This window comes from Serinus canaria, chromosome 18 (genome assembly GCF_022539315.1).
Source record: "Serinus canaria isolate serCan28SL12 chromosome 18, serCan2020, whole genome shotgun sequence".
NCBI classification, from domain to species: domain Eukaryota; kingdom Metazoa; phylum Chordata; class Aves; order Passeriformes; family Fringillidae; genus Serinus; species Serinus canaria.
The window spans coordinates 10,809,734-10,823,823 of NC_066331.1; the positions used below are offsets into that span (position 1 = coordinate 10,809,734).

General features: G+C 55.6%; 2 protein-coding genes across 2 annotated transcripts in view; one reads left to right on the plus strand and one right to left on the minus strand.

The window, feature by feature from the left end:
- STX8 (syntaxin 8) overlaps positions 1 to 5,724 on the plus strand; it is a 78,238-nt gene extending 72,514 nt beyond the window's left edge. Inside the window, exon 8 of the mRNA XM_050981252.1 lies at positions 5,135 to 5,724. Coding sequence (XP_050837209.1) covers positions 5,135 to 5,202 — 68 coding nt within the window. The 3' untranslated portion in view covers positions 5,203 to 5,724. The remainder of the gene's footprint in view (positions 1 to 5,134) is intronic.
- Positions 5,725 to 12,922: 7,198 nt separating this feature from the next.
- Positions 12,923 to 14,090, minus strand: part of NTN1 (netrin 1) — a 79,156-nt gene continuing 77,988 nt past the window's right edge. The window contains exon 6 of the mRNA XM_009094626.4: positions 12,923 to 13,253. Within this exon, the coding sequence (XP_009092874.2) occupies positions 12,925 to 13,253 (329 nt within the window). The 3' untranslated portion in view covers positions 12,923 to 12,924. The remainder of the gene's footprint in view (positions 13,254 to 14,090) is intronic.

Consider the following 14,090-nt stretch of genomic DNA (forward strand, 5'->3'; position numbering starts at 1 on the left):
GAGCAGGAGCTCAGGAATGGCTCAGCAGACACACAGTCCAGTGGGGCACCCCAGAGCCCTGGAGCTGAGCCTTCCAAAGGCAGGAGGTGACCTTGCCTTGGAGCAGCAGCCCCAGGGCTGCTGAAACCTGAGCAGCAGCTGGGGGCTGGGAGCTTGGGGTGAGCTTGGGCTCGTGCCTCTCCTGGAAGGGATTTGGGATTTCGGGGCAGTTGTGCTTGGAAGCAGTTCAGGGCATTACCTGGCATGGCTCTGGGACTTGAAAAGTAGATTAACAAAGAAGCAAATTGAAATGCAACAATAATGGATTAAAGAAACACTTATCTCACTTGCCTGCCCTCGGCCAGGCTGCACGTGGGGTTTGGGAGCTGAAGTTTGGGGTTATTTGAGTGCTGAAGTCAGAAAGGTTGATATAAACTCACTCCACTCTGCTTCTGGGCTGATCTGAGGTTTGTTTCTGCTAGGGATGGTTCTCACCCTGCTGGCTTTCAGCCCCACTTTGTTTGCCCACAGGCCCTTCTGTCAGTGACCTGAGGGATCTCCACACCCTGATCACAGCTTGTGTTAGCACCAAACTCATCTGTGTGCCCCAGAGGGAGTCCTAGCTCCGACCTGAGATGACCAAACCCCACAAAAATGCAATTTCTGGCGTGTGAAATAATGTTGACTGAGGAGTTAAAGTGCACAAACAAAGCCTGCACCTTCCCCTCAGATAAATAGTTTTTTTGGGTTAATCTGGCATCGCATGAGCAGCTCCAAATGTGCAATAACTCATAGGCCCAGAGCCTTTTCATCTCGCACAGGAACGACCTGGGCTGCTCTTTCTTCCAAATAAGGAATTAATAATGCCATAGTTGTTGTTTCCAAGGAGCTCAGCTTTTCTGAGGAGTGCCTTTCCCCCCTCCTCTAACCCAGTGAAACACAGGAACATTTGGAGCCTTTAATAACCTGGCGGAGCCTGCTCTTGATTTCTCTGAGACCTGCCAGTGATGTGGGTGTCAGGGCTGCAGGTGCAATGGCAGGGTTGGGTTTCTGCAGGCAGAGCAGTTGAAAAGGAAGGTCAAAAGCAATAAGGGCCAGGTTCCTGGGGCGGCGGCTGAGGAGCGTTCCCCCGGCCCTCTCGCCCAAGAAAACGTTTGGCTGTCACAAAACTAATAAAGAAAAACCTCCAGAGAGGTGGGCTCAGGGCTGCAGGTGGAGGAATGGGCTGCAGTTACACACAAAGCAGCTTAATAGCCTGGGATTTCTGCTCAAGTGCTTCTTAATGCGGCACAAATGGAATACCCAGCCCGGGGAAGGTGTTGGAGGGAAAGGATTTTATGGCTTTTGGGGGAGAAAGTGCTTGGCTCTTTTGTAGGGAACATAAAGGACAGCAAGATGGATTTCTTGGGGCGCTTGCCATGTGAAAGTAGTGCCTGTGGTATGTGCAGAGGGTTCAGAGCCAGCCTCCAGGCTGGTCCTCTGCTGCCTCCCAAAGCAGGGCTTTGAGGGGATTTGGGCAGGGCTGCTGCCGTATATCTGGCAACACGGCCTTAAAATTAACTCACTGAAACAGCAGATAAAGTTTGGGTTCTCTCAAACTGTGATATTAAATAGAAGTCCTGGAGGAAAGCAGCCAGGCCTCTTGCAGAAGGTCCCATCCTTGCCCTGCCTCTCTGCTGCCCTATAAAACAACAATTATGTGTTTAAAGTTACTGCTCCGTGTCCCTTATAAAAGAAGACTTATTCATAAACTTCTGGATAGACAGTTCTGTGGGAATATAACTTCCTTGGCCTCAACCAAGCTGCCTGTTCCAGATAATGGATAATGCGATACAGGCTCTTTAAAGTCCAAGCATGCTATTTATTATTCTTTTATCATCTATAAAAGACACCAGTGTTGAACCTGGGAGTGACACTACACTCAGATCAGCAGGAAAGACAGGGAAAACCCCAAGGAGAGCTGCTGTTCCCAGAAATGTTCACTGACAGGGCTGGGGATGCTCAGGGCTTGGTGCAGGGCTGCCTGAGCATTGCCATGGGCTGATCTCAGTTTTGGGTGGGATTTAGGGCTGGGTGCAGGGCTGCCTGGGCATTGCCATGGGCTGATCTCAGTTTGGGGTGGGATTTACCAGATGCAAGTTGGACATTGCTGAAATGGACTTGGATGCAGCCCTGCAGCTTCCGAAGTCAGGGCACAGGAGTTAGCCCCACACACGTGCACATGCCTTAGAGTTTTTTAATGGGCTGAAATCAGCATTTATTCCAGGACCCAACCACACTTGGCTGTGTTTGCTCTCTGAGTATCCCCAGTGAGGGAATATCAGCAATGAGGGATCGGCAGTGGGGTCAGCACTGGGGTCAGCAGTGAGGGATCAGCACTGGGATCAGCAGTGGGATCAGCAGTGGGGTCAGCAGTGAGGGATCAGCAGTGAGGGATCAGCACTGGATCAGCAGTTGGATCAGCACTGGGATCAGCACTGGGATCCCAGCTGGATCAGCACTGGATCAGCACTAGGATCAGCACTGGATCAGCAGAGGGATCAGCAGTGGGATCAGCACTGGATCAGCAGAGGGATGAGCAGTGGGATCAGCAGTGGGGTCAGCAGTGGGATCAGCACAGGGATCAGCAGTGAGGGATCAGCAGCTGGATGAGCACTGGGATCAGCACTGGGATCAGCAGTGGGATCCCAGCTGGATCAGCACTGGATCAGCACTGGATCCCAGCTGGAGCAGTGCCCCAGAGCCTGGAGCACAGGGAGCCTCAGGAGCATGGCATTTACTGCAGCCTGCCTTGATGATTTGCTCAGTAACTGCGCAGGGATTTCTGCTTCCCACCTTGCCCTGGGATGCAGTTGGGATTTGTGTTCTGGCCCTGTTTCCTTTTGCACGAGAACCTTTCCTTTGTTCTCTTCTGACTCCTGTTGACTTTAGGAAAGGCTTTGATTCCTGAACCTCTCTTCAAGGGTTTCTTGTCAAGGGGAATTTTTATTTTTCATAGCATTTGAGCAAAAAAAGGCAAAGCAGGCAGGGGCCTCAATGCAGAATTCCTGTCAGATCCTATCCACGGCTTTTGTGGGGAAAGCATGTGAAGGAGCCAGGTTCAAAACCTCCAGATCCTTCTGATCTGCTGTTCTGTGGTTCAGGGAAATGTGTGCAGCAGCTGCTCTGAGTGGTGGGAGGGTGCCTGGAGCTGTGTGTGTGCTGTGTGTGCCCTGTGCTCCTGGCCTGGCAGCCCTGGGCTCAGCAGCTCTGCTGCTCCCACCTCAGCTGGGACAAGGACAGCCCCGTGACCTTTTGGGCTGCAGGGTTTGCAGGGTTTTTCCTGCTTTTTCCAGGGGTGGAGGGAGGTTTATTTCAGTTTATTTCACTTTGCTGTCCCCTCTCTCAGTGCCCTGACTGTGCCCTGCAGGTCCCTCACTCAGCACTGCCTGTTAGCAATCCTTTCTTAGCCCCCACCTTCCCCTCTTCCTGCTGGGGATCATTTGGGGTTTATGTGCAGTTTTTCTTGGGACTTGTCAAAGAATAATTACACCCCATTAACTCCCCCACCCCGTATCATTCGGAATTCACACCTAGGGAGGATTTTCCAAGCAGCTGATCTCAGTTGTCTCTTAATTGCTGGAGTCCATAAACTCTGTTACACTGAAATTGTGTGAAGGATTTGCACCCTCTAAAACTTCTCCCTCCAGTGCAAAACATAACAGAGAATGGAATGGGGCAGCTTTATCAGATCTTACTTCTTCCCTATTTAGGCAAATGATTTGCTTCTGGCTCTGCTGAAAACTCCAGAATGTATATTGAGGTGTAAAAAATTCAGGACTAAAAGGGTGAGGAAGTTGTGGCTGCTCAGCCTGGAGAGGAGAAGGCTCCAGGGAGAGCTCAGAGCCCTTCCAGAGGCTGAAGGGGCTCCAGGAGAGCTGGAGAGGGACTGGGGACAAGGATGGAGGGATGGACACAGGGAATGGCTCCCAGTGCCAGAGGACAGGGATGGATGGGATCACAAATGGTTTCAGCTGAGCATAAGAGAAAAAAATACTGTTGGTGGCAACTCTTACTTCCCTGGAAAAAAAAAATCCTGGCGCCCTGGCAGAGGAACAGTTTCTGCACAGAAAACATGACACTATTTACAAAAAGCAGTGTCTAATATCCTTTTCCAGCTTGGAAGGAGGAGTTTGTTTCAATACATCCTTTTTTTTTTTTTTTTCTTTTAATTGCCATGAGCTGGACTTGTAAATACTGTAAGTGGTTGAGTAATAGTCCTCAGTGAGCAGAGGGAGGAAGGGACAGGTTTTCCACTCTTGGAAACCTCTGCAATCCCTCAGCTCGGGCAGGGAGGCTGCACACAGCAGATACTGAGCACAAAGAAAAGCCTCTTAATTGAAAGATGATTGAAGCCCAGGGGATGCCCATGGTGTGATGCCAGTGCCCAGCACAGGGATCCAGCTGGGTGAGGAGTTTGTTTATTGGGGGTGGTTTGGGAGGTGGGTCTAGGGTGTTCCCACTAAAATATTTCTTCCTTTCCTCTAAAAAATGGGAGAGAAAGGGGAGGGTTCCTGCTGGGAAATGGGGACTTAGGGAGAGGGGAGGGATCCCATTTTGTACCATCTCATTTGTCATTGAGCTCTGCAGGGATCCGGTGGGTTTGGGGCAGGATGGGGCACACACACAGAGGTGGGGCAGGGCACTGTGGGATTCTCTCCAGGCTGGATGATCCCTATTTCCCCAGGCCAGGTCCATGCCTGACAGCCCAGCCCTGCACAGAGTTCTGTCTGAAAGCAGGAGTACTTTGTGTCAGAGACAATTTCCTGCTGCAGTGTGGATTTCCTCCCGAATAATCCTTTGCCCCAGTGGGATGGTACAGAGGGATTCTAGCAAAGCTCAGCCGGCCTGGCTGTGAGTTAAACACATCCCTTGGTGTTTCTGTGGCAGATGTTCCGAGAGGAAGGTACCCCACAGCCCCTGCTGGGAAATTCTGATTTGTGGGCTCAGGATGGGAAGGAAGCGCTCTGCCAACGTGGGGTTTGGGTCCAGGGCTCTGCTCAGGTCACCAGTGCGGGCCTGTCGGGGTGAGCAGGGGGAGGAGGAGGAATGGAGCCATAGAAATCTGTGTGTGAATGCTGAAGGCAGCAGCCTGAGCCCTGCTCTGTCCCTGCAGGGATGCTGGTGGTGATCGTGCTGCTGCTCATCGCCATCGCTGTGGTCGCGCTCTGGCCCACAGGGTAACCCCGAGCTGCCGGGGCAGCTGCTCCAGGGGAGCCCCAGGGCAGGGACCTGCTGAGGGCAGGAATGAGCTCCATCCATCGTTGGGAACGAACTGCACAGCTGGGAATGAGCCCACTGCAGCAGGGGACAAACTGCACGGCTGGAAATGAACCCACTGCAGGAGGGGACAAACTGCACAGCTGGGAATGAGCCCACTGCAGGAGGGGACAAACTGCACAGCTGGGAATGAGCCCACTGCAGGAGGGGACAAACTGCACAGCTGGGAATGAACCCACTGCAGGAGGGGACAAACTGCACAGCTGGGAATGAACCCACTGCAGGAGGGGACAAACTGCACAGCTGGGAATGAACCCACTGCAGGAGGGGACAAACTGCACAGCTGGGAATGAACCCACTGCAGCCTGGACAAACTGCACAGCTGGGAATGAACCCCACTGCAGGAGGGGACAAACTGCACAGCTGGGAATGAACCCACTGCAGGAGGGGACAAACTGCACAGCTGGGAATGAACCCCACTGCAGCCTGAACAAACTGCACAGCTGGAAATGAACCCACTGCAGCCTGAACAAACTGCACAGCTGGAAATGAGCCCCACTGCAGCCTGAACAAACTGCACAGCTGGGAATGAACCCACTGCAGCCTGAACAAACTGCACAGCTGGGAATGAACCCACTGCAGCAGGGGACAAACTGCACAGCTGGGAATGAACCCACTGCAGCAGGGGACAAACTGCACAGCTGGAAATGAGCCCCACTGCAGCCTGGACAAACTGCACAGCTGGAAATGAGCCCCACTGCAGCCCTGCTCTCCTTGGCCAAGGAGCTCAGTGGGATCTGCAGGATTCCAGTGGGAAAAGGGTTTCATCCCACCCACAGGATTTCATCCCACTCGTCCCCCCTTCCCCTGGCACTCAGGCTGTGCAGCAGTGGGATGGACCCCCCTCTCCTGCCCTGCCCTGCCCGCTGAGCTCAGACATGCCAGGGCTCCGGACACCAAAATCCAGGAGTGCCTTGGAGACCAGCAGTGTTCCCTGCTTTGGGATGGACCCCTCCTGCAGAGGGAAATGCTCTGTTCAGGGGCTGGCCTGGGAACGGCTGCAGCTGGGTTCTCCCAGCAGGGGCAGGGACAGCCCTGCAGCACCCCTGGGCTGCACGGAACCGCCGGGACTGGGTGGGTGCTCAGCCTTGGGGGGGTTGGGGGGTTATTGATCTCCAGGGACAGTTATTGGTGGGTTATTGATCCCTAGGGGTGGTTATTGATCTCCAGGGACAGTTATTGGTGGGTTATTGATCTCCAGGGACGGTTTTTGGTGGGTTATTGATCTCCAGGGACGGTTATTGGTGGGTTATTGATCCCCAGGGACAGTTTCTGGTGGGTTATTGATCCCCAGGGGTGGTTATTGATCTCCAGGTATGGTTATTGGTGGGTTATTGATCTCCAGGGGTGGTTATTGATCTCCAGGGACGGTTAATGGTGGGTTATTGATCTCCAGGGATGGTTATTGGTGGGTTATTGATCCCCAGAGATGGAGTTACTGGTGAGTTACTGATCCCCAGGGATGGGAACTGAACAGCAGCAGGGCTCAGCCCAGCCTGTGAGAGTGAGAGCTCTGCCCTCGTGTGCTCCCCAGGGGCCCTGCCAGCCTGGCCTCGGGAGATGCACCACAGTTAATGTCCTCACTGAGCTCTGGCTCCTCCTTTGACAGCTTCTCACGCCCTTCTGCAGCTGAGAGGAAGGATTACCTATTTCAAAACTAATGAAAAAGAAGTATTAAATGTTTGCTTCTGGCCAAAAGAATAATTATTTTGTTACACATGTCAGTTTGATTTCAGGATTAATAGAGCAAGCAATAAATACTGATTAAAGCTGATCCATTTCTATACAGTTTTTCTGCCTGGGGTTTTGTTGTTTCCTCCTATCTTGTGTTGTCTGTGAATGATTTCTCCAACGCTGCCATATCCTAAGAGCTGCTCCTGGAGCTGTTCCTCAGCAGCAGCCTCCAGATCTGGAGCAGGATTTCACTGCCAGCTCTGGAGCAGCCCCGTGGATCTTCAGTGACAGCCAGAGAGCAACGTGGGCTTTGTTCAGACAGACCACAGGCCTGGGCTCCTAATTAAAACTGCCACTTCTGGGCTCCTAATTAAAACTGCCACTTCTGGAGGGAATTAGGCCTTTGTTTGAATTCCCAGGACACGCAGGATGGACGTGGAACTCATCCTGGTCAGCATTCCACAGCACTTTGTTCTGACCCAGGATTTCAGAGGCTTTTCTGACCCGCTGGACCCTCCAACACATTTTTCCTGCGAGCTCCTGGGAAGGGTGGAAACAGCAGGACTTGTTCCTTGTGCTGGCCAACAAAGGGGTTCTCAGCCTTGCCCTTTAGGTAGCATTTAAAGTGTCATGTGGCTGAGGAATTTTATTAAAAAGCAGTGGATTTGGCAGCGCTCTGCTGTGTGCAGGGAAGCTTTTCTGTCTCCCTGCCCCACTAAAGAAGAAAGAAGGTTAAAATACGAGAGATGCCGGGGTTTGGCTCCCAGCAGCAGTGGAGGAGCCAACCTGGAGTGGCTTCTCCAAGCAAAGATCTTCCTGGAATGTGCCCAGAGACATCCCAGCCTTGGCCTTCACTGCCACCTGCTCCATCTCCCTCCTGGAGGATGTGCTCAGGAGTTCAGATCAGCATCCCAGTGCTGGGGGCAGGCCTAGTGTGTGCCCCAGGCACTTGGATGTCCCAGCGCCCTGGGAGAAATCCCCACCTCCTGCAGGAGAGCAGGGATCATCCTGGAATGCTGCTGGGCACTTTCCCACTCTCTGGTTCCTGGCTGAGCTGGGTGTGTGGATGGCTCCTCTCCCACACTGCCTGCTGGGACCAGTTGGGGAAAACCTCTCCAGGTCCAGCCCTCTCGTGGGAAAGGCCTCATTCCCCCTTTCCAGAGGCACCATGTCACCTCTGGACAAGTGGCCACCAGCACTCTGGGAAGTCCATTTGCCCCTGGGAGCAGAGGGCTGGCGCTTGTGACCCGTTTGTCTCTGCAATAAAGATCTGACATTTCCTCCCCCCGCGTGGTTTTGGGTTCGTAAATTCCCAGCCCTGCTGAAGGCTCGGGTCAGCTGGGCTGACCCCAGCACTTGGCAGCACCTTTTGCCTGGAGTTTTGTCCCTGGGAGTGTTTTGGTGCCTCAGTTTCCCCCAGCTCCAGCTCTCTGTGCTGTCGGTGCCACCAGCCCTTGCCTGGCCACCAACGCTGGCCCCGCTGATCCTGGATGGGGCAGGGGGAGCTGGCAGAGCCCTGCGGGGTGGGCAGGGGGAGCTGGCAGAGCCCTGAGCCCTGAGGGGTGGGCAGGGGGAGCTGATGGAGCCCTGAGCCCTGCAGGGTGGGCAGGGGGAGCTGGCAGAGCCCTGAGCCCTGCGGGGTGGGCAGGGGGAGCTGGCAGAACCCTGAGCCCTGCAGGGTGGGCAGGGGGAGCTGGCAGAGCCCTGCAGGGTGGGCAGGGGGAGCTGATGGAGCCCTGAGCCCTGCAGGGTGGGCAGGGGGAGCTGGCAGAGCCCAGACCCCTGCGGGCTGGGCAGGGCAGGAAGGGCCAGCACTGCTCAGCAGCCCCTGGATGGGACAGAAGCGGGGCCAGAGTGGGGCTGGCTGCTGTCCTGACTCCAGACTTTGGCTGTCCCCACCTGTCCCCAGCACTGGGTGGGGTCCCACAGGTTTTGGCTCTGTCCCACTGCAGGGCACAGCTGAGCCCACAGGGACTGCTGGGGACCCCCCTGCCACCCACCCATGGTGACCCCGCTGTCCCCAAGGCCACTGGCCACTGCCTGGGGGTGCTGGGCAGGGACAGGCTGGGACTGCCAGTCCAAAACAGCTGTGCCACCTCAACCCTGCCGAGGGGCCACTGACAGAGCCAGGCATGGAGGGGACTCCATCATTTCCTTGCCCAGGTCCTTGTCCCACAGGCTCACTGAGCAATGGGGTGGGAAAAAGCAGAAATTCCTGGAGATTTTTACAGTTTACAAGAGTTTATTCAACTGGTTTCTGACTTTAGCTCTATCGAGGGGGTGCTGAACAGTTACAAGCTCCTTTGGGTCAATTACAGCCAATCTAAGGAACAAACAAACAAAAGGGGAAAACAAAAGGAAAAAAAAGAAACAACTCGGAAAAACAATAAGAAAATCCACAACTTTTTCACGTGTCATTAAATATATTCATATATAATAACCATAATATATTAGTATGCATTGTAAAGAAACATTGCCCAAAGCAGTCTGCCATGGTCATAACTAAACAACATTTACAGTTCAAGATATTAACAGAAATAATAAAAAAAAATAAAACAAAAAACAAAATAACCCCAAAAGGAACACAGGTTTGTGAGGGGGTGAGGCAGGGGCGGGAGGGGCACGGACACACGGACAAACAGAAACGAGACCAAGCCACTTCTGTGGGGTGCTACGCTCAGTGATGATTGTTTTGGCATTTCAGCTGCTCTCCAGAGCCTCCCTGAAGGCACCACAGCCCCTTCCCCGCCACCCTGGGGGTGCCACTCCTGTCCCCAGGGCAGTGGGTGGCCCTGGCTGGGTCCGTGCTGGTCAGAAGGGGCTCGGTGCCCCAGAGGTGCCCCCCGGCCGGGCAGGTGCTGAGGGGGCATTGTGCCCCTCTTGGGGAGCAGCAGAGGTGTCCTCCCGGAGGTGTTCTCCCTGGGGGTGTCCTCCTGGGGGGTGTCCTCCTGGAGGTGTCCTCCTGGGGGTGTTCTCCTAGGGGTATCCTAGAGCAGGGCTGGCTGCAGGGAGGAGCTGCCCCTCTGGAGCCCGAAATGGGGCTGCAGTGCCCTCCCAGCCCCGGCTGCAGTGCCCTCCCAGCCGAGGCTGCAGTGCCCTCCCAGCCCGGGCTGCAGTGCCCTCCCAGCCCCGGCTGCAGTGCCCTCCCAGCCGAGGCTGCAGTGCCCTCCCAGCCCGGGCTGCAGTGCCCTCCCAGCCCAGGCTGCTGTGCCCTCCCAGCCCAGGCTGCAGTGCCCTCCCAGCCCAGGCTGCTCCAGGTGCACTCCAGTTCCAGCAGCTGCTCCTGCAGGTCAGGGTTACTGGGAGCACATGAAGGGCACTGGGGCCGTGGATGGAGTGAGGGCTTGGTTTGCCTGGGCTGATGGAAAGCACAGAACTCCAGCAGGGATGGAGGGGCAGGCCTGGAGGACAGGCCTGGTGACGTCCCTCCTGTGCCAGCATCCAGGCTGCTGTGCCAGTCCATTCCCCTCTGAGCCCCCAGGCTGTGCCAGTGCCTGGAGGGGTCTGGCCGTGGGATCAGGGGCTGGGGCCCTTCTGCAGCCTCCAGGAGCAGTGGGAGCAGGGAAGGGGCTGGAGGGGGTTTGGGGTGTCCAGGCTGTGCTGGAAGGGTGCTGTGCTTGACAAGGGTGGAAACTGGGAGTGAGCCTTGGGTGTCCAGGTGTGCTGTGGGCAGTTCCCCAGGTGCCCTGGCCTTTCCTTCCTGCTCTCCAGGTGGAGAACTGGCTTTGGGTTGGATTCTGTCACCTTTAGGCACCATTTGAAGGCTGGGGACATCCCAGCTCCCTGGGCATATGCTGTCCCCAGCTTTGGAGCTCCAAGGCAGCAGCTGATGGTGACTGCAGCATCCAAGCCCCCTTTTGGGGCTTTAAGCCTCCATTTGGACACTTGAGGTCAGATTTTATCCCACAGAACATGGTGGATTCACTTCCTTGGCTGCAAAACCCTCAGCTCTCCTTGAGCTCCAAGATAAGGAAAACCAAGTCCAGTTTGGGAAAGGGGAGAAAACACAGACTTGGTGGGGGGAGCTGCTTGATGTCCAGGGTGGGATTTTTCTCCTAATACCCAGATTAATTCTGGGGGCCTTGTGGTGGCAGGGGAGGCTCAGCAGAGCTGGGTCCCTCCGGGTGGTGTCTCCAGCAGCCCTGGGAGCCTCCTCTTTGCACCTATTTACATGGCTGCCCTGCTTTATGGTGGTTTATGTCATTATATAAATATTGTCAATTGCTATAAAACAAGGCAAAACCACTGGAAAATGTCATAAAAGAGATGTTTCCAAGTTTCCTAAAAGGAAAAATAGCAGGGAGGTTTTGCTTTTCATAGCGACTAATGTTTGCTTCTCCTCCAGGTACTGTCCTGCCCTCCCTGCCTTCCTGCCCAGCCATTCCTGCTCTCCCTGGATGAGGTGGAACTGGAAATCCCCATTCCCCTGGGGGCTGCTGTGCCAGGGGAGCAGCCTGGCACGGGGGGAGCAGCCTGGCACGGGGGTCACAGCTCCCAATCCAGTCCTGCCCACAGGGTGCCCCAGGGGAGGATGCTCCAGTCTGAGGAGAGGCAGCCTCCACTGTGCTCAGTGCATTAATGACTGGAAATTAGGAATTTTAAAGCGGCTGGTTTTCCCCCCCAGCAGAGGGAGGAGAGCTCCAGGTGGGTCACACCTTGCTCCCGGCTGGGACCCCTTCCCTGTGTGGGCTCTGGCCTGGCCTCAGAGCTCTGCACTGGCCCCATGCCCATGGGGACAGTCCCTGGCAGCCTCTGCTCCCCACTTTGTCTCCAAGACCTTCATGGGGATGTCAGGGGCTGCAGCTCCAGAGGGAGTGAGGGCAGAGCTGCTCTGGGTTTGGGAGTGAAACCAGTGACACCAGCCAGGACCCTGGTGTCCCCTGCAGGGATTTTCTGCCACCTGAGGGTTCCTGGTGTGCTGACAGGAGCAGAGGGGACCGAGCCCAGGGAGGAGGTTCAGGGCTGGCCCCAGTGGAAATTCAGGGACTGAGACTGGCAGGATCTTCCAGGGCACTTTGTGGGGACTGGATGCCAACTCATTTTTTGTCAGGTCTGGGTGTTTCCTTGGGGATCCTGGTTATCAACTCCCTGCCTGTAAATGGGTGGCTGGAGGGGGACAGGGCACCCTGTGGCCTTCAGTGTGGTGGGGGCAGCATCCTCAGGGCCGGGGGCTGAGCACGGAGCCATTCCCAGAGTTATGCACAGCAGGAAGTCGCCCACCAGCATTGTCCCCTCTTGGCTGTGCCTACAGTGGACCCAGAGCATCATCACAGCTGGAGACCTCGTGGTGGCAACGGCTGTGGGATACCAAAGCCCCCCAGGACCCCGCGCGCTGATCCTCGGGTCTGTCCTCAGCAAAAGTCTTGGTTTAGTTTCCTCTACAAGAACTCTCTCAGTCAGCCTAAGTTGCAAATACGTGGTTTGGGGACAGGGGGTTAATTTCCAGCGGTGCTGTTGATTAGTTTCTTACGGGGTGGATGTGCCCATGCCGTGCTTTGGAGGCAGCAGATGTTGGCAGCTGGAAGGCAGTTTGGTGTCTCTGAGTTCTTCAGCAACGGGGCAGGAGGGAGCTGGGGGGCCCCAGGTGCTGCACGCCTGCACCCCACTCGTGGGCTCTTTCTGTGTGTGCAGTTGGGTTTTCTTGGGTTTTCTTGGTCCCTGCTGGGTTTTGTTGGGTTCTGTTGAGTCCTGTTGGGTCTTGTTGGGTCCTGTTGGGTTCTGTTGAGTTTTGTTGGGTTCTGTTGGGTCCTCTTGAGTTCTGTTGGGTCCCATTGGGTGTTGTCGGGTCCTGTTGGGTTTTGTCTCCCCTGAAATAGGAGGTGCAAGCCCAGCACCCCCAGCCGTGGTTGCTGCCCCCCGTCCCCCCAGCCCACCCTGGCAGCCGGTCCCTGCCCGTCCCAGCTCTACACAAAGCAGCATGCACAGTCAGTCTCTCCCTCTCCTCCTCCTCCTTTAGGCTTTCTTACACTTCCCCTTCTTCTCCCGCTGCTGGAACTTCCGGAGCCGCCGGGCCCACGTGTCCCGCCACTGGATCACCAGGCTGGTTTTGTCCGCAATGATGCCGCTCTGGTCGGGAGAGTCCTCGTTGTTGCCCAGCAGCAAATACTTCTTCATGGGCTTGATTTTGGGGCACTTGCAGGCGATGTCCTTGGAGTGGATCCACAGGGTCTGGTCGCCGCGCCGGATGCGGTTGCTGCCCTGCTTGTAGACAGAGATGATGTTCACCGTGAACTTCCACCAGTCCGCGTTCTTCTCTGCTTTCAGGACGTGGATCTGGACAGCTGGAGAAAAACAACACACAGGCAAGAGAGGAGAAGGTGTTACTGCTTGGGCTGGTGGGGAGAAATGAGCTTCAGGCCTTGCCTAATGGGCTGTGTGAGGAGGAGGGATTTTGCAGCAGCCAGGGGCGGTGGATTCCCCAGAGTGCTGTCCCCAGGCCACCCCCAAGAACAGGAGCAGCCAGTGCTGCATCTGAGGGCCCAGCAGAGCTTCCAAGAGCACCACAGGCTTGGGAGATGCTCCCCAGCTCTGCGCCTGGCAGAGTCACTGAAACTTCTCTGCAAGAGCAGCTCTGGGCTCCGAGGAGATGTCCTGGTGTCCTGGCAGAGCACTGGGACACCTCCAGCTCCCACAGCCCTGATCCCTGCACAAGGTGGTGCTGGTGAGGATGATGATGATGATGATGCTTTCCAAGCTCATGGCTGATGCTGTGTAACCTCTTCTGTAGCCATGGACTGAGGAAACCTCAGCCCTTGCTCTTTCCTGGGACAGGGCTAAATGTCATCTCCCAGGAAATGCCTTCCCCAGGCAGGGCCTGCCCAGCCCTCCTGGGTTGGTTTGCCAGCTGTGGGTGAGGAATCCCCACCAGCAGAGAGCCAGGGAAGTCCCAGGTGAGGGTGGCCTGGCTGGGAGAGCAGGCAGGGGCCAGGCCCAGCACAGGCTGGTGCAGCACCACCACAAAGAGCTTTTTTAGCCAAATCCCTGAGCTTTTCCCTTTTCCCCACTGTTCCCTCCATGCCCTGGGAGCTGTAAAGCCCTGCCCATTCACCTGTCTGTCTCAGCTGCCTGGCTGAGCCCCAGTGGGGCCAATCCTGTTTGTATAAATTAAGAGAGGGAGA